The following is a 24,287-nucleotide window of genomic DNA, read 5'->3' as shown; positions in this document are numbered from 1 at the left end:
CACGGAAGCCGCCAACTGTGCTGTTTGGGGGGTCATTGAAAATGTCGGTCTTTATTCTAGAGCATAAACAGGGCAGATGGACACAAAGCAAGGGTGGGGGAGAGGAGACCCGAGGAAGAAAGGGACGGAGGGAGACCTGGGGCACACCAGGAGGGTAGGAAACGCCACCAAGCCAGTCGGGAGATGTACTTCCAACTCCCCAGGACTCAGGGTGCCTCCAACCACTCCCCCACCCCACACTACAAGGAGCACCTATCTTAATCCCCCAGCCCCTGTCTTAATCCCCCAGCACCCACCCGGCCCTGGGAGGCCCCCAGGTGGGCACCCTGAGTGCTGGGAGCAGCAGGGGGATCCTCCGACCCAGGCCTGGGAGTTCTGCCCAACCCCATCATGAGCACAGACACCCACTCACCCACCCCTCCCTGTACATGTGTGTGCTGGCTCCGTGTACCTGTGGGTGAGGGATGTGGCTTGGTGCACAGCTCCTATCTGTGTTCCTGAGCGTGTCTGTGAAGCAGAGCCACCATCCCCCTAGCTTCCAGGAAACAGAGGGGTTGGCCTCCAAGTCTCTCCAGCCAAAATGGGACCACAGACCAGCTCCCCAGCCGGTATCCAGGAGGGTTGTGTGACTGGGAAGACCCGACACGACGGGCAGACCTCCCCTGGTGTCTGCTCAGAGCTGGGGAGAAACGCTGCTCACCCTCGCACCCAGACCATCTCTCCGTGCCCCAGGACCCAGCCAGAGGCTGGCACAGGCAGGGCCCAGCACTGTGTGTTGAATGAATGATCATGCCTGTGCGATCAAGTGCGGGCTCAGGGACCTCGTCACCTGGAGGGACAGGTTTCAGTCCTACAAGAACCACAGAGGGCTTCCTGTGGGATCAGGCCTGGGCCTGTGGAGCTGTTCAGAATGGGCTGAGTGTGCAGGAGGCCAGGCGGGGAGGCCAGGCTGTGTGGCCTTCTGCAGATGGCCTATGGGGTGACCACAGGGAGGAGAGGCTGCTGGGCACAGCTCTGTCCAAAGCTGAATCCCAAGCCTCATGAGCTGAAGCACAGGGGAGGCCCATTGGCCTTCCCTGGAGGCTGTGCCCCCTCTCGGTGGGGCCATCTCTCATCCAGACATCTTCATTCTGACCCTTCATTCTCCTTCCCTTGGGGCCACAGACCCCCTGTTTGAGCTCCAGGGTTAAGTGTCCAATCCTAACCATAGCTGGCGACAGGCTGAAGGTCTGTCACAGACTGAACCATGGAAGTAAAAATTAGGATTTAGTCCTAATATAACTAAAGAATCTAACCCCACACTGAGTCATGGCTCTGGCCACACACTGAGCCCTGATCCTGGTCACACACAGAGCCTGGATATGTGTGTGTGTGTGTGTGTGTGTGTGTGTGTGTGTGTGTGTGTATCTAGGGATTGAACCCAGGTGTAGCCCTTAGCTACATCCCCAGCCCTTATTTCTTTTTATTTTGAAACAGGGTCTTGCTAAATTGCTGAGGACCTCACTGGCCTTGAACCTGCGACCCTCCTGTCTAGCCTCCCAAGTACTGGGATTACAGGCTGTTACAGGCTGGACCTTTATTTAAAGACAGGCCATGAATTTATCACATGGCCGACGTTATTTCCAAGCCCTGAGCCTCGGTTCTTCTCTTCTGTCCAATGGGGCCCTTGGCCCAAGTTGGGCGCTCAGTCAGCAAAGCCCTGTTCAGAGGTTGGCCCGCATCCCCCCTGACAAGGTGGCAAAGGGGAGCGTCAGCACGGCCCCGAGCCAGCCCCACCCCCCCAACACTTTCAGCCCGAGCATCACTAATTTTTGCAGCCGCCGTGATAAATGGCATTGTCGGCAAGATGACATCTTTCTAATCTGCTGCAAGACAGATGGGTCCCCAAGCTGGCTCACTCTCCGGAAAGCCTGCCCAAGCCAGCTTTGCCCAGGGCGCGGGGAGGACGGGGCAGACACAAAACCCAAAGCCTGAGGGCAGGATGGGGCAGGCGAGGGGCTTCAGGGCCCAGAGTCAGGTAAGAGCACAGCAGAATTTTCTACAGAGTTCTCTTCGAAATATTAAATTGGATTTAGAAAAAAACATTCCAGCCAGGTGTAGTGGCACAGGTTTGTAATCCATACTTGAGAGGCTGAGACAGGAGGACCAAAGGTTCAAGGCCGGCCTCAGCAACTTAGCAAGACCCTGTTTCAAAATAAAAAATAAGCCAGGCATGGTGGTGCACGCTTGTAATCCCAGCGTTTGGGAGGCTAAGACAGGAGGATCGCGGTTCACAGATAGCCTCAACTACTACTTAGTGAGGCCCTTTGCAACTCACTGAGACCCTGTTTCAAAAAATAAAGAATAAAAAATAGGGCTTGGGGTATAGCTCAGAGGTAGAATGCCCCTGGGTTCCATCCCCAAAACCGCAAAAATTAAATAAATAAATATAAAAAATAAAAGGCTTGTGGGTATAGCTTGAAAGTAGAATGTCCCTGGTCCTGTCTTCCTTTCTCCCTCTGCAGAGGAACGTGCCTTTGCCTGAGCCCTTGAGTCTGGGGGCTCCCCTCTTCCTCTCCTTCACCCAGGACTCCTACCTTTACCCCTGAGCTCCTGAGCCCTGGTCTTTCGCACTGGCCCAGGCCACCAGATCAGAACAGATCTCCCCACACCCCTTCCTGCAGCTGGGGAGGGAGAGGCCTAGCGCAAGGTGGAGGTGAAGGGGGGCTGCTGAGCGCTAAGGAGGGACAAATGCCCTCCCCAGAGGCCCCAGTCTCCCCTAAGGCCAACAGTGGAGCTAGCACCTGCTGCCTGAAAGCGGTCCAGGCAGTGCTGTCCACTCCTGGCTAGTCCCTGTTCCTCTGCCAGGCCAAGCTGTAGAGGTAGGGGACCTAGCAAGTGCCTCCAAGGACAGCGTGTGACAGACCCCCCTCTGGGCTCTGCCCAGCCTGGCCGGCCTTCTCTGACTGCCCAGAGAATCTTCTGGACCCTGTTTTCTTTGGCTACCTCCCTCATGAAGAAGCCCAAGGCCCCTCAGAACTGCCGTGATCCGGCCCCAGGTGCTAGCGTGTCCTCCTGCGTGGCAGCCCACCGCTGCTCTGAGCCACCTCTGTCCCTGTCCCCGTCCCCTTCAGTCCCAGCCGCACACATTGCTCTCACCTTTAACCCCACATACTCTACCTCCACTTGTCCCCATGGGTCCCTCCCCAACCAGAAAGACCCGTCTTCTGTGCCCAATACCCAACTGTCCTTCCTCCTCTCTTAGGCCAGGCCGCCAACAGGGATCAGAGTTCTAGAACTGGGTATGGACTTGGACCTTCCCGGTCTATCCACTTCACCATCCACAGAGCAACCCCAAGGGCCAGAGAGGAGCCGGAGCCACAAAGCCACACAGCACGGTCGTGGCAGAACTAGAACTGGAACTCGGCTCTCAGAGGGCACCAGGGCATCTTGGAGGCCTCCCCTGTGGACCAGGAATTGCACAGTTCCTCCCAATGTCCCCAGCCCCTCACTCAGAGCAGGCCCGAAGAAAGTAGCCACGAGTATTTGCAAAAGGAATGAATGAATAAACAAAAATATTTATCTGATGCGGTCTGCATGCTGGCTGCGGTGCAGACACCAACTCGGTGCTTAAACTATTTGATATAGGAAAATAACATCTGTGGGTGGAGGGCTCGGGCTGGGTGGGGGCCTCAGTCACGAATGTCGATGACCAGGGGACACAGGTAGGGGGAGTGCTTCACACCCATGGTGAAGGCGGGGATGCGGGGCTTGTGCATGGTGACCTGCTGCACGTCGTAGGCGCCAGGGCCGGGCCGAAGCGTGTGGTCCAGCGGGTAGGAGAAGCGCTTGGCCATGCTGTAGATGGGGCTGCGGTTCTGGTAGACAGACGGCTCGGGCCTGGCATGCATAGCAGGTCCAGGGCCGCCAGCCACGTCCGCCTTGTAGAACCAGTTCTTGTCCGAGGAGGCCAGGCTATAGCAGGGAGCGGCGTGGTAGGTGGGGGTGTTGGGGCCCAGCAAGAGCGGCAGATGGTACTGGTTGGGGGCCGGGTTGGGGTCCATCACTCGGAAAGGGCACCGGTAGCCAAAAGTGTATCGAGGAGCCCTGCGTTCTCCAAGGGGGCGGATCTTCTCAGTGTTGTAGTAGCAGGAGGCTGGGGTGGGACTCAGGCCTGAAAGAGCAAGGGGGGCAGGGGGGCTCACAGTCCTGGCACCCAGCCAGGGTCCAGGGAGGGGGCTGATGGCTTCCGTGGCCCTTCAGTAGCAGGGCAGGGCGGCCACCACCCCCAAATAGTGCCGTGGGCAGGGAGAGCACAGCAAAATGTCACTTAGGCAGGCCATCCTGCCGCCAAGCGGGACACTGTTGTCTCGATATGAAAACCATTAGGCGATCAAAGCATCACCCTTAGGCTGTCAGCTGCTGGCACATGACAATACCGCAGCCCTCACAGGAGCTCTGACATCATAACACATCTCGGGACATTGGTTCCTAGGCATAAAACAGCTGTGGCCATGTCAGCATCACAGTGCGGATCTCTGGGTGTGACAGATACATCCCCGGCATGTAAGGCCCCGCTTCACCTCTGGCCAGCCCCAAAGGTGGACCCCGGCTCCCAGCCATGTCTTACGCAGGTTGCAGATGCGTTCCTCCATGGGCACCTGTGGACAGCTGGACATTCCAAACCTAGTTACTTTCGGATCCAGGAAATAGCAAGGCCCAGGGCTACATATGTCTATGATCCCTGCAAAACAGCGAGAAGGGCCCCTGTCAGCCCCAGCAGCTGCCCCAGCACCAGCCTGGCCCCCTCTAGTCTAGCGTCTCCTCCCCAAAGGAGCAAGGGCTCCCCTCACATCCCTTTGGCTCTGGGGCGTCCAGAACCCTTGATTTCCTCGTCTGTAAATGGGACTTCAATCACCTGCCCTGCCGCACTGAAGAACTCTTTCAGAGAAGCAGATAAAATAGCTGCACAGCAGCTTGGTCTACCGCCTGCCGCGGAGAATGTCAGAGGCCCGTGCCAGCCGTAATAATGGCCACTGTGGCTATTGTTAGCATTGAGAAAGAGCCGGCTGGCCAGAGGAGCCCGGCCAAGGAGGGTGTGTCTCTCCTGAGGGGGGGGGGCAGCAGACACCCTAGATTTCAGACCCCAGACACACCACCAGGCCCCTGGCCGGCCTCTCCTCTCCCCGGCCCTGGCTCACAGCCTCCGTTTTCTCTTCTACAGCCCCGCTGCTCCCTCCTTCCCACCTGGGGAGCTCTGAGGCCACCGGGCCACATCCCCACGGCCCCTGGCCCTCCCTGCCCAGCCACTGTGCAAGCCAGTCCTGTGGAACATGGCAGTCAGAGCTGAAAGTCCCAGCCACTGTACGGCAGAAGGAGGCCCTGCCGGACCCCCACCCCCCCGCCCCCGCCCCGCTCCCAGGGAGATGGCTGGGAGGCAGCTGGCAGAGCTGCCGTCAGAGGAGGCGGTCACCCGGATTCTCTCCTGGCTTCCTTTGGTTCCCCTCAGGGCTGGCCTCTGTTCCCAGTGGTAGTGAGGGGGCACGTCTCTCACTGTGCCCCCAGCCTCTGGGGTGACCCCCCCCCCAGGGAGGGACAGCTCACGCTTCTCGGAGTGCCGGCTGTGCAGGGTGAAGGCTGGCTCCTGGAACATGGAGCTGTCATGGTCGACGTAGCCTGTGCAGGATGACCGCAGGTACTTGGCAGGGCCGGGACCTGTCAGGACAGACATGGCAGCCTTTAACCTGCGCCACTGAGCCAAAGCACAGGATCCAGGTACGAGGCGCAGGGACAGCATTGCAGGTCTTTGCTGTCCTCCAGTTCCTCCTGCCAGCCGGGCGTGGTGGTGCACACTGTCATCCCAGGACTTGAGAGGCTGAGGCAGGAGGATGGCAGGTTCGAAGCCAGCCTCAGCAACCTAGTGAGATCCTGTTTTAAAATAAAAAATAGCCAGGCGTGGTGGCGCACACTTGTAATCCCCGCGCTTGGGAGGCAGAGACAGGAGGATCGCGCAGGTTCGAAGCCAGCCGCGCTGGCTTAAGAGACCCTGTTTCCAAATAAAAATATAAAATAGGTCTGGGCATGTAGCCCAGAGGTAGAAGGGTTTCCAGGAACCCCAGTACCACCAATAAAATAAAATAAAATAAAATAAAATAAAATAAAATAAAATAATAAAAAATAAAGCCGGGTGTGGTGGTGCATGCTTGTAATCCCAGCATTCAGGAGGCTGAGACCAGAGGATCATGGTTCGCTGACAGCCTCAGCTACTTAGTGAGGCCCTGTTTCAAAATAAAGAATAAAAAATTGGGTAGCGAGTGTAGCTCAGAGGTCAAATACCTCTGGGTTCCATCCCCAGACCCACAAAAAATTTTTAAAAAATAAAATTAAAAATTAAATAGGGCTGGGGGTATAACTTGGAGGTGGAATGCCCCTGGGTTTAATCCTCATTACTGCAAAGAAATAAAAATAAAAATAAAGACCAAAAATATAAAAGCTGGGTGTGGTGGCGCACACTTGTAATCTCAGTATTTGGGAGGCTGAGACAGAAGGATTGCAGGTTCGAGGCCAGCCTGGGCTACTTAGTGAGGCCCTCTGCAACTTAGTGAGACCCTGTCTCAAAATAAAGAATAAAAAATAGGGCTGGGATGTAGCTTGGTGGTAGAATGCCCCTGGGTTCAATCCCAGTACTGTAAAAATAAATAAATAAATATAATACGGCTGGGGGCATAGCTCAGAGGCAGAATGTCCTTGAGTTTAATCCTTGGTATTAAAAAAAAAAAAAATCCTGCTGCCACAACACCCCTCTGCTGAGCTGCTCCCTCCAGAGAAGGCAGTATTCCAAGTTTACACTCAATTTCCCTCAGGCAGATCGTGCATACGAAAGAAATGTAGAATGCAATTAATGAGAACTTCCTTTGTGCCAAGTATCATGCTAAGGACTTTTTTTTTCCCCCAGTATTGAGTATGGAACCCAGGGGCATTCTACTCAGAGCTATACTCCCAGCTCTATTTTTAATTCTTTAACTTGAAACAGGGTCTCACTAAGTTGCAGAGGGCCTCACTAAGTAGCTGGGGCTGGCGGGAACCCGGATCCTCCTGGCTCAGCCTCCCAAGTCCTGAGATTGCAAGCGTGCGCCACCATGCCTGGCTTGTAAGGATTTGATATGGGTTAATTCAGTTAAGCCCCCTGGACAACTCTTTGAGGTAGATACTCTGTTTTCCCCATCCTACAGGTGAGACCGCTAAGGCTTAGAAATAACATTGGCCCAAAGCCACATGTGCTGAAACTGGCAACTGGCAGAGCCCCAGCGCGGACTGACTAGCTACAGCACGCCTCCTGCTTACAGCAGTAGTCGGTCACTGACAACACAGTAAAATTAATGTGTCTGGTCTCTTATTGAAAATAAGATTGGAACTCGGTGTGGTGGTATAGCTTGGGAGGTAGAAATAGGAGGATGACAGGTTTGAGGCCAGCCTGAGCAAGTACTGAGACTCTCATCAACCTAGTGAGACTCTCTTTCAAAATAAAAATAAAATAGACCTGGAGGTGTAGCTCAGAGGTAGAAGTCCCCTGGGTTCAATTGTCAGTACCACAAAAAAGAAGGAGGAGGAGGAGGAGGAGGAGGAGGAGGAGGAGGAGGAGGAGGAGGAGGAGGAAAGGAAGGAGAGAGAGAGAGAGAGAGAGAGAGAGAGAGAGAGAGAGAGAGGTTGGTTGAGGCCAGGCATGGTGGTACACACTTGTAATCTCAATATTTGGGAGACTGAGACAAGAGGATCTAAAATTCAAGGCCAGACTCGGTGATTTAGCAAGTTCTTTCAGCAACTTAGCAAGACTCTGTTTCAAAATAAAAAATAAAATTGGACTGACAGTATAGTTTGACGGTACAATGTCTCTGGGATCAACCTCCAGTACAAAAAAAAAAAGCAAGATTGAAAGGAAATAGAAAAACCAGGAGCAGTTTCACATGCCTGTAAACCCAGTACTTAGGAGGCTGAGATAGGAGGATCCCAGGTTTGAGGCCAGCCTCAGCAATTTAGTGAGACACTGTTTCAAAATAAAAAATAAAAGGGTTGGAGTGTAGCTCAGACGTAGAATTCTTCTGCGTTCAATTCCCAGTAACCCCCGCCAAAAAAAAGGAAAAGAAAGGAGAGAGAAAAAGCTAAGGCTAGGTAGGACTGGGGGTGTCGCTCAGAGGCAGAAAACGTGCCTGGCGTGCTCAAAGCCCTGGGTTTGATCCCAGTCTTGGCAAGCACGCAAGCGGCCGGGCTTGGCGGCACATGCCTATAATCTCAGGCCTTAAGAGACTCAGAGCCGGGCGTGGTGGCGCACGCTTGTAATCCCCGCGCTTGGGAGGCGGAGACAGGAGGATCAGGCAGGTTCGAAGCCAGCCGCGCTGGCTTAAGAGACCCTGTTTCCAAATAAAAATATAAAAATAGGTCTGGGAATGTAACCCGGAGGTAGAAAATAAGGAATAAAAAGGCCTGGCGTGGTGGAGCACACTTGTAATCTTCGTGCTTGGGAGGCAGAGACAGGAAGATCAAGCAGGTTCAAAGCCAGCTGCACTGGCTTAAGAGACAATGTTTCCACACAAAAAAGTATAAAATAGGTCTGAGAGTATAGCCAGGAGGTAGAAGAGCTTCCAGGAACCCCAGTACCACCAAAAAATAAAAAATAAAAATAAAAATTAATAATAATAATAATAATAATAATAATAATAAATAGAGCAAGGGGTATAGCTCGGAGGTCAAATGTCCCTGGGTTCCATCCCCAGACCTGCAAAAAAAACCAAACAAACAAACAAAAAAAAAAAACTGGGGGTGTGGCTCGGAGGCAGAATGCCCCTAGGTTCTATCACCAGCACCACAAAAATAAAAAAATAAACAGATAAAAAAAAAAAAGGGCTGAGTGTATAGCTCAGAGGTAGAATGCCCCTAGGTCCAACCCTCAGTACAAAAAAAGGAAAGGAGGGAGGGAAGGAAGAAGGAAGGAAGGAAGGAAGGAAGGGAGGGAGGGAGGAAGGAAGGAAGGAAAGGAGTGGTGGTACACTATTGTAATCCTAGTACTTGGGAGGCTGAGACAGGAGGATCACAGGTTTGCAGCCAGCCTCAGCAATTTAGTGAGACTCTGTTTCTAAATAAAAGAGTAAAATAGGACAGGGAGTGGAGCTCAGAGGTAGAATGCCTCTAGGTTCCATCCCAGTACAACAACAAAAATAAATAAATACATACATACATACACACATACACACACACATACATACATACACACATACATACAAGGAAAGAGAGAGGCTAGAGGCTCCTCGTCCTTTCTTCTAAAACTGGCCCCCTCCTGTCCCCCGCCCTGGAGAAGCCCCAGCGGCTGGTGCTGCGGTGGGCCCAGCGTGGAGGTGCGGGTCTTCCGTGAGGCCTCGGGTGCTTTGCAGGAGTGGGGCCGGCGGGCTCTCACCTTTGATGGTGGCCATGATGACAGGGGTCTGCTTTATCTCCTGCCATGAGGATAAGGGCACCTTCTTCTCTGGGTGCTGAGCATAGAACACAGGGTTCCTGGCTTCCTTGGGCGGTTTCATGGCCAAGGCTGAGAAGGGGCCAATAGCCGTCACGGCTGAATCGGAGCAGCAGGCAAGGAGTGGGGCCCCCCTGCCCCAGGCCCCTCTGCCCACTCTCCGCACCCCACCTCGGAGGCTGCGCGGGGGCCAGGCGGCAACACAGTCCTCAGGCTGCAGCCGCCAAGGCCGTCTGGGGTGCAGCCAGCCACGGGGCTGAGGGGGCCGGAGCTGAGGATGACATCACGGCAGAACTTGGACTGTGAAGCCGAGTGTTTATTTCCCCTGTTGCCATGGAACCCGAGCTGTGGAGAAGTTCTATGCTTCGAGCTCAGTTACGGAACCCCGAGAAGTCAGCTCCACTACCCCACCCCAACGGGCTAAATGGCCTGGGGATCCCCAGGTACCAGTGAGGGTGCCCCAAGGAGACAGGTCAGGAATAAAAGGCTGGGTGTGTCATGAGTGGAGCATTCCTGTTATACACGTAGTTCCTGGGGATCTCTGCCCCCTGCCCCTCCTACGTGGGTGTTGCGTGTGTGTGTGTGTACGTGTGCACAAGCACAAGCGTAGTATTGAGAACTGAACCAAGGGGTGCACTACCACTGAGCTACAACTCCAGCCCTTTTTTATTTTTTAATTTGAAACAGGCTTCCGCGAAGTCGCCAAAGCTGGCCTTACACCGGTAATCCTCTCGTCTCAGCCTCCCAAGTACTGAGATCACAGGCCTGACCACTACAGCCGGCTATAAACCCCCCCTTCTCTCAAAGTCGCCTTTTCCCTGGCAAAGGATTAAGCCGACTCGTCACACTGAGGTGTGTGCCTACCTGACAGCCCTCTCGGACTCCTTTCTCAGCAAGGCATCTCTAAAGATCCACGCCTACCTCGAGGAACATTGGCCCGCTGGCCACATTCCCAGACGTGGAATGGGAGGCAAGGCTAACACGAGGTCACAAGGACCTGCTGTCCTTGCGTGGTCAAGAGCACCCCTTCAGGGATGGTGTGACCAGAAGCCTTGAAGGGCAGGAAAGATGCCCAGCCACACAGGGCTGGTGGCTGAGCCCGAGGCTGAGGAAATCCTGAAGACCTCTTCACCCCTAGGGACCCAGGACACTGGGGGCACCGGGGTGCACATCCCCTGGTGCACAGCCACGGGGCCATGTCTGAGTGGGACTGGATCTGAGCCAGGCAAGAGTTTTCTAGAATAGAAAACAGAGGACGACTGGCTTGAAGATGGTCTGTCACCATCCCAGTACAGAGAGGAAAATAAGACCCAGAAAGGATTGAGGACTTGCAGAAACTCCCTATTACATCGGTGATTTTTTTTTTAATGTGCTGGGGATTGAATTCAGGGCCTTGTGCATATGCGACAACTAATCGATCACTGAGCTACATCCCCAGCCCCGGTAGAAAAATGGAACCAGTACGCACAATCCAGGACTCTCTTTGGATCAGTCTCTGGTCTCATGGAAGCCAAAGGGCACTCTGAACTCCTTCCCACCACGGGCAGGAGGAAGGCTGGGTGGGACAGTGGCCAGGCGCTGGGCACTCCCCAAGCCCCTTAGAGACCAGAAGGACAGGGCAGAGGCCCAGGCGCTCTCCCTGTCCTCCAAGCCCCCATGGGGTGACCAAGCTTTGGGTGCCCCTCCTCAAACCCGTCCTGTGAGTCCCGACCCCCCAGCATTGACAGAAGCCAGATGCGGGGCAGGGACCCTGCTTCCCAGTGGAGGGTCTCCAGGTGCTCCAGCCACAGGGCGCCTCACCACACCGCTCCTGTTGCTGCCATCTGTCTTTGACCGGGGACCCAGCTAGTCCTAGAGACAACCTCCCGCCTCTCCAGGGCGCACACCAGCAGTTAGAGGGGATCTCGGCCTCTTGGGCCCAGACACGCCCCTCCATGCCACATGCACTGTTCCTGCAGAGGAGTGACCTTCTCAGCTTCTCTGTGTCATGATCCTTCACATAGAAATCCCAAAACCCGCGGGCGTGGTGGTGCAGGCTTGTAATCCCCGCGCTTGAGAGGCGGAGACAGGAGGATGGCGCAGGCTCGAAGCCAGCCTCACTGGCTTAAGAGACCCTGTTTCCAAATAAAAATAGGTCTGGGAGTGTAGCTCAGAGGTAGAAGGGTTTCCAGGAACCCCAGAATGACCAAAAAACAAAAAACAAACAAAAAAAGAAATCCCAAAACCCCTCCTCATTTACCTCCCGTATCCCCCTTCCCTCCTCCCGGAAAGCCTCCTGGTTCCCAGGCCACCTCACGTCCAAACACCTCTACCCTTCCCCGAGGCCCTGTGCTAGCAGCCATCCTGGGCAATGACACCCGCCTCCTTCCGGACACCAGCCATGCCTCCGCCCTGCTCACCATAGTGGCGCACGCTTGGTATCCCAGTACTTGGGACACTGAGACAGGAGGATCGCGGCAGGTTCACAGCCAGCCTCAGCAACTTAGTGAGGTCATTTGCAACTTAGACCCTGTTTCAAAATTTAAAAAAATAAAATAGGGCTGGAGGTGTAACCCTGAAGTAGAATGCCACTGGGGTCCATCCCCAGTAACACACACACACACACACACACACACACACGAAATTGTATACACGAATTCGTATTGCTGACTGCACCTCCTCCTCAGGCCCTCCTCACGCCCCAACGTCCCCACCCGAGGGTTGCCCTCCTTGCCGACTGACTGTTGCTGCTGGCCAGCCTGTCTTTCCTTCTCCCAGAGGCCCCTGCAGCATGGCACTGCCCACCTGCCCCTCAGCAGCACACCCCGCCCATGGAGTCCTGCCACCGGGGGCTACCCAGGGCCTCCTCTCCTGCATCCCGCCTCTCAAGGGTTCCTTCCCATGGCGCTCTGCTAGCCCAAGTCCCCTCTGTACTTCACCACCACCTGCCTGTTTGCCCAGCACACAACCTTCCCCAAGCGGACATTTTCTCCCCTTTTATTCTTATTTATTTATTTATTTATTTATTTATTTATTTATTTATTTTTGCAGTACTGGGGATGAAACCCAGGGGCATTCTACCTCCGAGCCACACCCCCCAGCCCTATTTTTCTTTTTTTTTTTTCTTTTTTTTTTTTTTTTGGTGGGTTTGGGGATGGAACCCAGGAGCATTCAACCTCCAAGCTACACCCCCTACCCTATTTTTTATTCTTTATTTTGAGACAGAGTCTCACTAAGTTGCGGAGGCCTCACTAAGTAGCTGAGACTGTCCGCGAACTGTGATCCTCCTGTCTCAGCCTCCTGAATGCTGGAATTACAAGCGTGCACCACCACGCCCGGCTTCATTCTTTATTTTGAAACAGGGTCTCACTGAGCTGCAAAGGGCCTTACTAAGTAGCCGAGGCTGGCCATGAACTGCAATCCTCCCGTCTCAGCCTCCCAAATGCTGGGATTATAAGTGTGTGCCACCACGCCCTGGCTTCATTTTTTTCTTTTTAGAATTGGGGATTGAACCCAGAGTATTCTACCTCCAAGCCACACCCCCAGTCCTTTTTCTTTTCAGTCTCACTAAGTTCCTTAGGTTAGCCTCAAACCTGTGATCCTTCTGTCTCAGCCTCCCACATACTAGAATTATGGGCACGTCCCATTATGCCCGGCTTCCCTTGTGCACTTGACTCACAAGTTGACTTTGGGCTACGGGTGCCGCCCAAGCTAGACCTGACAAGATTCCCACTAACTGGCATGCAGCAGCTGCACCACAGACACTTTTTCTTTTTTTTCTCTCTTTTTTTTTTTTTCATTTGACACTAGGGATTAAAAAAAAAAAAAGTACCATTCTACCTCTGAGCTATACCCCCAGCTCTATTTTTATTTTATTTTCTTGAAACAGGGTCCCACTAAGTGGCTTAGAGTCTCTTTTATATTTATTTATTTATTTATTTATTTATTTATTTATTTTTGCGGTACTGAGAACTGAACCAAGGGCATTCTACCTCTGAGCTCTACATCCAGCCCTATTTTTTACTCTTTATTTTGATTTTTTTTTTGGGGGGGGGTCTGGGGATGGAACTCAGGGGCATTCGACCTCCGAAGCTACACCCCCTGCCCTATTTTTTATTCTTTATTTTTGAAACTGGGTCTCACTGAGTTGCAGAGGGCCTCACTAAGTAGCTGAGGCTGTCCGCGAACCACGATCCTCCGGTCTCAGCCTCCTGAGTGCTGGGATTACAAGCTTGTGCCACCACACCCAGCTTTTATTCTTTATTTTAAAACAGGGTCTCACTAAGTTGCGGAGGGCCTCACTAAGTAGCTGAGGCTGGCCACAAACCTGCAATCCTTCTCAGCCTCCCAAGTACTGGGAATACAAGCGTGCACTGCCGCGCTCGGCTTAAAGATCTCGCTAAATTACTAGGGCTGGCCTTGAACCTGCAATCCACCTATATTAGCATCCCCAGTACCCGGACTACAGGCATGTGCCACTATGCCCAGCAACGGACACTCATCCTCCTCTAGACTGGCCTCTTGACGGTGCTGGGCCAAAAAGACTGACTACTCCCTTCACCCAGCAACTCTTCCTGGTTCCAGAATGTTCTCCTTCCCTGGTTTTGGCCACCCCTTCACAGACTTTCCTCTGGCTCTTCATCCTCGGCCTGACCTTTCAATGTTGGCAAATCTTATTAATCCAAACGGGAAAAACAGCAACTTTACAGGGGAGGAGCCCGAGGGGCACCACCTTAGCCAACTGATGCAAGGACCGTCTCACCAGGGCACTGGTGTGGGCGCCTCGCGGCGGGTGCGCCGAGGAGGGCGCGGCCCCCCTCCTGGGGCCTGCCACCAAGGGCGCACCATCCCAGCCCGCTCAAGAAGAAGTGGAACTCCAGTCAAGAGTCACTCTACAAAATAACTGGGCTGGACCTGCCCCAAATGGAAGTGTCATAAAAGAGAAAGAAGCACTGAAAAATTATGCCAGAGTAATAGGAGTTCAAAAACCAGAGCCAGGCGTGGTGGTGCACACTTGGCATCCCAGGACTTGGGAGACCGAGCTACGAGGACCGCACGTTTGAGGACAGCCCCAGCAACTTAGTGAGACCCTGTTTTGAAATAAAGGAATAAAAGGACCGGGGATGTAGCTGGGAGGTAGAATGCCCCTGTGTTCAATCCCCAGTAGCAGGAAGAGGAGGAGGAGGAGGGGGAGGAGGAGGAGGAGGAGGAGGAGGAGGAGGAGGAGGAGGAGGGAAGCCAAAGCCACTGTATCCTCCGTGACCTTGTCTTGGAGTTATACCATCACTTCTGGAATGCCCTGTGGTGACATAGCCGTCCCTGTCCATCAAGGCCGGGTGCTAAAGGATAGAGAGGGCAGCCGGTGGGGAGTACCAAGGGCCATCTCACAGGCTGGCTGCCTCAGAGGCTTTCAGTGTACAAGGACAACTGACAAACAGGGCCAGGAGGGGCTGAAATCCAAGCTTTTAAAATTTTTTTAATTTTGTTTGTTTGTTTGTTGTACTGGGGATTGAACCCAGGGGTATTCTACCTCTGAGCTATGCCCCAGCCTTTTTTTTTTTTTTTTTTTTTTTTTTCATTTTGAAACAAGGTCTTGTTAGGTTGCTGAGAGTCTCACTAAGCTGCTGAGGCTGGCCTCAAAACCGTGATCATCCTGTCTCAGCCTCCCAAGCACGGGGATTACAGGTGTGGGCCACTGTGCCAGGCTCAAGCTATATATTCTTGTGCAGGGTGGAAACTCCACAAAAGCTTCAGCCCAGCTAAAAGCAGCTCCACCAGCTTGCTCCAGGAGTCTCTTGATTATCACCTCCTTCAAGGGACTCCTGAGAGTAATGCCGAGAGTGAGACCCTGGTGTGAACTCTGGCCATCAGCAGAGCCACCAGCCACTGCCCTTCACGGTCCACGAAGCCCCAGCACCGCAGCTCTACACTATAGACGGGAAAAGGCACAGATAGGTGACTTGTCCGAGGCCACAGAAAAGGCTTGGCAGGCCCCGACTTCTGGCTTCTCACCCCACATTCTTTCCACTGCCCTGCCCAGATGCCAGCTCAGACCCACATCTCCTGAGGCCCGCGGCAGGCCTCGGTCCCTGTCCCGAGCAGGTCCTTCTCCTCCTCTTGGGGGCCCTGGGCCAGCCCCTGAGCAAGCCCTCCCATAAAGCTGGCATTCAGTCCCCCTCCCAGAGCTGTCTCTGCAGGCAGCTGTCCACTGGGGCAGCATGGCAAGGGTTAACAGCATGAACTAATATTTAGAAATAGCACAACCCCAGGGGAGTCAGCTGTGGCCAGCTGGTCACAGCCACTGAAAAGCCACAGGTTTTTGTGGACGTCTTGTGGCAGGGGAGAGACCGCTCTTGTGGAACAGAGGCCCTGAGAGGGTCCCCCGCCCTCCCCAGCCCCCGCCCAGTCCTCAGGACGCTTGGGCGGGCCTGCCCCCCTCAGCCGGGCAAAGCCTCCGCTGGCCTCCGGGTCCCCTGTCTGCTTCGGAAGGCGGCAAAGACAACTTTTCAGCTTCTGAATTGTGTAATTGTTGGTACTAACTGCTCCTCCCGCCCAAGCCTGGCTGCCGGCACTTGGAGGAGTCCCGCTGATGCCTGAGCCAGAAGCCGGAGCAAGACCCTCCTCTCAGAGGCCCCAGATCAGAGGCCCAGGCCTGGGGCCGGCTACCGAGGAGCTCCTGGTCAGGAGACTGCAAAGCCAAGGACCGGCCCCTCCAGCCCACGTTCCAGGCACAGCGGGGGCCTAGGATCTGTGTCCTTCATGGCAGAAGGCCAAGTCCCTGAGGACAGGCCCTGGGCTGCTGGAGCACTCCTCTCCTTGGGCACCTCCCCATGTAGGGCAGAAGCACTACATTTACCAGCAGGCTCCTTGGGTGGGGCCCGGGTGGTCAGGGTGCAACACCCTGGCTGAGGGCAAGGTTGCGCCACCCCACCGCCAGGGTGGGCACGCTCAGTCCAAGGAGCACCGGGGGTGAGAAGGACTGACCAGAAGCACCTGGCCAGCAAGCCTGGCTGGACGCCGGCGGGGAAGGGGGTGTTGTCTCCTTCTCCCAGAACACTTGGAGAAACTGAGGAAGTCCACAGCCACGTCATTGCAGCTTCTGGGAACATGAATCCTCTTTCACTCTGAGCGGAAGCTTCTATCTTCTTCCTTCCGGTGTATTCTGTCTCCTTTCCCCCATGCACCCTGTCCTGTGCTTAGCTGGGGAAGAGTCACTGGGTCACAACTCTTGACCCAGCTAGTCAGGCCCCAGGCAGAACCAGGAGGACACAGAGTTCGGTACTCCAGGGTCTTTGGAAAGAAAAGTCAGTGTGGGAAGGAGGGCTGGGAGGGAGGGAGGCTTCCTGAGGGAAGGTGAGAATCCACCCGCCTGTGTAGCAGGGGCTCACAGGGATGCTCGCAAGCAGTGCCCCATCAGCCCAAGCCCAGGAAGGCCACAGCAAAGATTGGCAGCAGACAGGAGGCCCGCGCTTGCAGAGAAGGCTACGGAGAGGACAGGGAGGAAGGATCGGGTGCTGCCCCCGCCTGACAGCCTCCTTCCCAGACAGTGAGCGGCATTCAGAGATAACTTCCGAAGCCACAGGGCACCTTAACTTTTATGCCAGCCTGTGTGCATGATACTGCTCGCAACACTGCTGGCTTCAAGACCCAGGCTATGGCTAAATGAGGACTAAGCTCACCTGCGCAGAAGCCCTCGTGTGTGTGTGTGTGTGTGTGTGTGTGTGTGTGTGTGTGTGTGTGTGACACTGGGAATTGAACCCAGTGACAGTCTACTTTCAAACCACAGCCCCCTTCCCTATTTAATTAAATTTATTTATTTGTGGTACTGGGTGTTCTACCTCTGAGCTATACCTTCAGCCCTGTTTCATTTTTATTTTGAAACAGAATCTCGCTAGGTAAACCTGCCATCGTCCTGTCTCAGCCTCCCAAGTACTGGGATTACAGACACGCGCCCCCACGCCCTGCTCCTCACATCCCTCTTTTTACTGAGAGACCCAGGTTCCTCATCTGTAAACAGGAACACTCTCCCAATTCCCAGGGCCCAGGTAAACTTTTTATAAACTAAGAAGACCTGGCAGAGGTGTATGACCTGGGTTATTATTACAGTACTGGCGGTATTATTATTATTATTAGCCTGTGTGTCTCTGCCCAGCTAGCAACCAGACAGCAGGAGGCTCTGAGCTCATCCTAACAACATGAATCTCAGCTGTGGGCAGCAGTGTCCTGTCTGGAGGCGCCCCAGACCAACAAACGACTCTTGATGGTGGTGGATAAATCTGGGTGGAGTTCAGAGAAGATGGGAAAAGACGGGAGTCATGGGGCCAGTAGGCAGCTTCATCTAAGTTTTTAATTCATAAAAAAGCAAAAGCCTTCTCTGTTTTTCATTCCTGAAAAGAAAGCTCTTTTCCTCCGTCTTCTGAGTGGCTCCCCCACCCCCGCCGCCTGCCCTGGACCCTTGCTTAGACGGTCATTAGTCCCTAACGAGGACCAGGTGTCTCGCTGACTCAGGAAAAGGAAAAACAAGGGGCAAGCTGTGGAATCAATGGCTTTATTGCCACAGAGGCCAGCTGGGCAGAGCCCCCACCCCAGGCCTCCAAGGGCACCCGGATGAGAGTTCCAAGGCTGCCAAAATCCCCACAGATCGGCAACAACTGGCTTCCCAGTCGGCCTGAGCAGGGATTTAGTGAACTCATACTACACGCAGCTACTTCTAGAGGGGAAAGTTCAAGGTTCACAGCTAACACTCTACCAAAGGAAGGGATGTGTGTCGAGTTGTATTTAAACCACGAAACACACGTGTGTGTGTGTGTAGGAGAAAGAGCAAGCACTGTTGAGTGATGTCCACTGAAGTGTTTACTCACCAGACCCCAATTTTACAAATGAGGAAACATAGACACAGAGAAGTGAAAGGACTTATTCAAGGTCAGACAGTAAGGAGAGCTAGGATTCGAACCCTGGTCTGTCTGGATCCAAGACCAGTACTCAGCTACAGGGACCTGATACCCTCACGCCATGCTGTGTGGTAAGAGCATCGGCTTGGGCTCAAAAACCTGCCTTTGCCTCTTAGCAGCTGCAAAGTTTTGCTGGTCCTCCGGTAATCGCTCTCAGCCTGGGTTTTTTTCTCTGCAAGATGGACGCACTGCAAGCCCTTGCAGGGCTGTCACTGGCCACAGGGAGGGGCTGGGAAGAGGGAGAAAGGTGGGCTGTGACTGAGCGGGTCAGGTGTGATTGAGGGATCCTGGTAGGCGAGGGAGGGAGAGCACCAGCCCCATGCAGAAGAGAGGAACCAGGAGAGAGGAACCAGGCAACAGGGGCGCTGGGGCCTCTCAGACGCACTGCAAACCCCACAGTAATACTGCCCTTTCTCCAACTCAAGCTCGGGACTTAGCAAAAATTGTTGCCTGGGAGGGAGCCAGGGGGAAGGCCCCAGCCTGAAGCAGTTAGGTAGGAGCTAAATCCAGGGCCAGAATTCCAGGAGACAGCCCCGCAGGCTGGGGGAAACACCCGGATTCTGAGGTCAGAAGGCACAGGCTCCTGGCCCCAAGCAGCCAGGGACTGACTCTCCACCTGGGGCTTTGTAAGAACCACTTCCAGCTCCAGTCAGTGTCCTCAAGATTAGGGAAGCCGTGGTCCTACCCCCCTTTCCCGGTTATTTTAAGGTCAAAGACCACAAGATTGAGTGTTCTTCTGCCTTGCGGGGAGTCCTGACATCTCTCCTTTATAAACAGGGACACTGAGGCTCTTGGGGAGCAGAGAAAGTCAAGGTGGCAGGGCCAGCGATCTGAGCCCTGCAGAGCCTTACAGGGCAATCTCTTCGGGAATGGAGTCCTGAGGGGGCCCCAGTGGTAAAGCACGGAGTGGGTAATGGGCATATTTCCTTCTAAACCTGGAGTAGCACAGAGAGGGAGAGAAGTGAGGGGCTGGCCCTGCTCGTGCCCCCTCCAAAAGGGGGTCTTCATAGGTCCTAGGCTCAGGGCTTAGGGGGACTAGGCCTTTCTGGGACTTTGTCCCACATCTCCAGAGTGGAGCCTGGATTTCACCCAGAGGTAAGGGTCCCCTCACCCCAGCCTGGGAGCCAGAACCCAGCACGGGCCCTTTAAGAAGTCTGAGGGTGGGGGCAGACGGAGGGAGCCCCCGCCTGCCTGCCCGCCCGAAACTCGAGCGCGGGTCGGCGCCTGCCCCGCCCCCGGAGTTAAGAACCGGCGGAGCCCCAGCCCTGCCGCGCCCCGCCGCTCTCCACTGCCGCTCGGCTCCCGGCTCCCTCCCGCTCCGCAAGTCCTGCCGTCCAGCCGCCGCGATGCGCCCTGGCTGGCGGCCTCCGCCTGCGGCCCCGGCCCCGGCACTGGCCCTGGCCCTGGCCCTGACCTTGGCTCTGCTGGCCAAACCCGCGTCTGCAGGTGAGTGGGGGCTTGAGACCCCGACCCAGCCTGGCCGGGGGCTGCGAGAGGTTCTTCCGGCAGGGAAAAGAACTAGAAGGGCCCGAAGTGGCTCTCAGTCCAGGAGTCAAGGGACTGTGCTTCTCCAGACAGGCGAGGGCCTCCAAGGTTCCTTCCCCCAGGTGGACGCGCGGTGCCCAGGAGAAAGCTTTTGACCCAGGCTTACCCAGCTCTGGTTATCTCAGGCCGCCCAACCTGAGGACCAGAGGGTCCCAGAGTCACATTGCCCAGGGTGTGGCACTGCCCTCCCCTTTGTCCAAGCCACCCCACGGGACCACCCCAGTGCCCTCCTGGCTGCGTTGGGGTTATCACATTCATCCCCAGTGACCGTAAGAAGCGGCACCTGGGCCTCAATGCCACACACCAGGAGTGGGGACTGCCCTGGGGTGGGAGGTGCAGAAGGATCCTGCCCACCCACCCCCCCGTGTGTCCCCGACAGGCCTCCCGCGCCCCCTTTGCTCCCAGGTGGCCTCTGGCTCCATCTTTGGCTCCTTCCTCTGCCCACACTGAGACGGCCTGGCTGGAGACGAGAAGGACCACCCACTCTTCAGCCTGTTAAGGCAGGGCTAGCCCCTCAGACATCCCCAGGCAACTAAGCCTGAGCCACACCTTCCTGTCCCTAGCACTGTGCCTGGTCCCACCACCGAATCAGTTTGCCTCCTGGAAGGTGCTGGGCCACCTTCCCTCCCTGTCACAGTGCCAGGAATCCCAACATTACAGCATTCTTCTTCCAGTGAAGGCATGGTCTAGTTATGCCATAGGAACCATGGCCCCGGGGCCCATCAGTCATTACTACCCAAGTATGAATCAGTGCTTCAGCCTACATCTTTAGGACGGGTCCCAAAAGCAACTCTGAGCAGAGGAAGGGCCGGACTCTTCCTTCCAAGGGCCCCGCCACACCCTTCTCCCCATCGGATGGGGAAGCCAGTTTAAAGGAGGGCATCACGAGGTGCTCAGAAGGGAAATGAGTCAGGGGAGGACCCCCTTCATTGGGGTGAGTCAGCACTGGAACCCCAGGCTCCTCGTTCCTGCACCAGGGACCCAGTCCCCTATATCTCAGGGCCTAGGTAACAGGTAGGCCTCCCGAGACATGAGAAGGGGACATGCACGTGCCTGGGGAGGTCAGCTCGTCCAGCCTCGGGCTCAGGGAGAGGCCCTGCACCCCATCCCCAGGGCTTCAGCTGAGAGCCTTTCTCAGACACCATCTTAGCACCACAGGGGGCGGGGCTCCCCAGGCCGTGAGGGTGCCCAGGGTGGACAGGTTGGGCTCAGCCTCATTCAGGAGGCAAGATTGAAACAGGAGCAGTAATTCCCAGCTGTGTAAGCAAAGATCCCAGTGAAAAGGAGAGAAGAGAGAGCCGCGGGAGCAAGCTGGGGTGGGACCGAGGGACGCCTGGGCGCTGAGGTAGGTATGAGTAGAGGGGTGTTGACCTTGGAAGGAACATTTTGAGCACAGGCCAGGGAGAGCCATCGGACTGGGGCATTGAAGCCTTAAATGGTGACATGAAGCCCACAGCCTGTGCCCGGTTGGCAGTGGGGACCCAGTGAAAGCTTTAGGGCAGAGTAGCATGGTGCCTGTGGGGTTTTATAATCTTAAACCGATCCCTGTCTTTAAGAAGGCTGTGAACATGGGGAGTGGGGGGGCAGTGTCCTCCCACCAACCCAGGTCTGTCCGCCTGCCTGGCCCTGCTCCCATCCTGGTCTGGCCCCTACCTGAAAGGGCTTCGCTCTGCGCCTCCCGGGAGGCTCCCCTGCACTTCGGCATTTCAGAGCACCCAGGTTATGGGACTGGGAGCTGAGCATCCTTGGAAACCATCTGGGCCGACCTTCCAACTGCACAAAGAGGGAAACTGAGCCCCAGAGAGGCAGCCGAGTGTTCTGGGTCCCACAGAAAACCCTAGCTGCCCAGGAGGTCCCCCAAACCTGCTCACAGCAACAGATGGGTGATAAATGGGTGTCCCGTCCCTTGTGGGTCCGATGGGAGGCCTCAGCAGAGGGACAAGTACCGGGGAAGTAGAGGTGAGCCAGTATCTGCAGGACAGGCAGAGAGGCTGGGAGATGGCCTTCCACAGTGGGAGGAAAACCTGGGAGTCAGAGTAGGGAGAGCACACAGGACTCCCCTGGCTGCGAGAAGCTGGATGTGAGGAGTTGAGGCGTGACCCACACCTAGGGCCTGGCTGGCGGCACTGGATCAGAACTCTAAATGGATGGTGTTGCAGAGCAGGCCCCAGAGGTACCAGGTGCAAGAAACTGAACCAGCCGGGCACAGTGACACACAACACCTGTAATCCCAGTATTTGGGAGACTGAGACAGGAAGATTGCTGGTTTGAGGCCAGCCTCAGCAACTTGGTGAGGCCCTTAGCAAGTCAGCGAAATCCTGTTTCAAATAAAAAATTTAAAAAGGACTAGGGATGTAGCTCAAAGGTAGAATGTCCCTGGGCTCAATCCCTAGTACCATGTATAACTCAGAGGAAGAAGGTCCTTGGGTTCAGTCCCCAGTGCCGCACAGGGAGGGAAGGAAATAAGAAAGAAATGGAACCAGGGTGGAGGGTGGATCCTGCTGTCTCTGAGGATGGATGGCTGGGAGACCAGTGGTGCTGGGGATAAACTGGAGCCACTCGGGCAGGGACCTCTGACTCTAGAAAAACTGTCCCAGAACCAAGTATCACTGATCCCCCTCCCGACGTCTGCCAGCCGGGGCTGAAAGCTAGGCCTTAGAGCACTGCCGCCTGGGGGGCCTTGGGGGAGGGCAGCCACGCCAGGTGGGCCCAGGGGCTGGTGGCAGGAAGGAGGGGCGCGTGTGCAGCTCACAGAGAAAATATATAGACTGTGTCTGGGAACTGGGCGTGCTGCCCAGGAGGGGCGGGCAGGGGAGGGGGAGTTGGAAACAGCCCTGCCGGCCATTCGCACTGGCGTGCACAGCTGTGGGTGCATGCCGACGGGGCCATGGCAGCTTTCACCAACCCCTTACTAACCTGGACAAGGTGGTGGCTGGGACCAGGAGCAGATGGATCTCTAGTTTTCCTACCTGGACCTGGCTGGGCGGTGCCTTGGGAGGGAGGAGGGGAGCTCAGGGCTGCAGGGCCAGTTGCAGGTGAACAGGCAGCCATGACTCTGGGGCTCCAGCCTCTCCTCGCCTGGTCCCTGGGCCCTGTCGCTGCCTCTGGCCCCACGCAGCCCTCCTCTGGCCCCAGATGTCCGGCTCTGGAGCTTCCTAGGGTGACGGCTCTGGCCAAGCTTCAGGCATCCACTCCACTTTCAAACTGGCTGTTACCATCATTCCAGAGCGGGTGTGTGTAATGTGGGAATGGATCCTCTCTGGGGTGAGAGAGGTTCCAAGCTCTTCCTCTCTCAGGAGGCTCCTTACCCCCAAAGACTGCAGAGAAGGGTGCCATCTCCTCTCTGAGCTCTGACCTCCGGGGCCACCCTTGGTGCACACCAGCACCTCACAGTAGGACCGCAGGCCACGAACGTTCCCATTGCACAGATGCAGCCAGGGCTCAGGGAGGTCAGGGCCACCTCAGGTCGCTCTGTTTGACACACAGGCCATGGGGTCCTTTCCCACCCCAACCGTCTTCCCAGAGCATTCCAGGTCGGCTCCCACCTCTGGGGGACTCGGGCCCCCCAGCAGAGGAAGACAGCTCCCTGCGCAGTCCAGAGCTCCGTCCTGTCCCCCAGCAAGTGCCTCCCGCCTCTCCAAACCCTACTTCTGCCCCTTCTCACAACAGAAACAAACTCCTTCAAAAGGCCTCCCAGCCCCCAGCTAGGGTGGCGCCCAGAGCCACGTTTGTCTCAGCCGCAAGGGGCTGCTGTCAGTGTGGCTGGTGGTGAGGTGTGGGTGGGCCTGGCCAGGGACACTGCCTGTCTTGTTGAACGACCGTTCCTCCCTCTCATTCAGCGCCTACCCACGCCCTGCCGGCTCACAGCCTGCGGAGAAGCCAGCCCGCCAATTTTGGTGTGCATTAGCCAGGCTGCCAGCCATGGCTCGGGCTTAAACATTTCATTGTGTGCATCTCCCTCTCCCGTGGCTTAACGCTCACGGTGCCCGTCAGCGAGGCTGCCTCCCACCCTGGCCTTTACTGCAGAAATCCCCCAGCCGGGCGGGCACAGTGGCTCTATATTTAGGAGGCTGAGACAGGAAAATCGCAAGGTTCGAGGCCTCAGCAACTTAGTGAGACCCTGTTTCAAAATAAAATAGGAAAGCCGGGCGGGGTGGCGCACACTTATAATGCCAGCATTCAGGAGGCTGAGACAGGAGGATCATGGTTCACGTACAGCCTCAGCTACTTAGTGAGACCCTCCATGACTTAGACCCTGTTTCAAAATAAAGAATAAAAAAATAGGGCCGGGGGTGTAGCTTGGAGGTCGAATGCCCCTGGGTTCCATC

General features: G+C 55.5%; 2 protein-coding genes across 2 annotated transcripts in view; one reads left to right on the top strand and one right to left on the bottom strand.

The window, feature by feature from the left end:
- Positions 1-3,671: 3,671 nt before the first annotated feature.
- On the bottom strand, positions 3,672-9,548 carry CIMAP1C (ciliary microtubule associated protein 1C; the record flags this gene model as incomplete). Its single annotated transcript, XM_080691051.1, has 4 exons — positions 3,672-4,153; positions 4,610-4,723; positions 5,584-5,694; positions 9,428-9,548. 4 exons carry the CDS (start codon positions 9,546-9,548, stop codon positions 3,672-3,674), a joined length of 828 nt encoding a protein of 275 aa, XP_080547177.1.
- Positions 9,549-19,760: 10,212 nt separating this feature from the next.
- CSPG4 (chondroitin sulfate proteoglycan 4) overlaps positions 19,761-24,287 on the top strand; it is a gene marked incomplete at both ends in the record, with an annotated part of 42,211 nt that continues 37,684 nt past the window's right edge. The window contains one exon of the mRNA XM_080693387.1: positions 19,761-19,860. Within this exon, the coding sequence (XP_080549513.1) occupies positions 19,761-19,860 (100 nt within the window). The remainder of the gene's footprint in view (positions 19,861-24,287) is intronic.

The sequence above is a fragment of the Muscardinus avellanarius genome, assembly GCF_963383645.1.
Source record: "Muscardinus avellanarius genome assembly, chromosome: 3".
Lineage (NCBI taxonomy): Eukaryota > Metazoa > Chordata > Mammalia > Rodentia > Gliridae > Muscardinus > Muscardinus avellanarius.
This window is presented reverse-complemented; position numbering and strand designations above follow the sequence as displayed.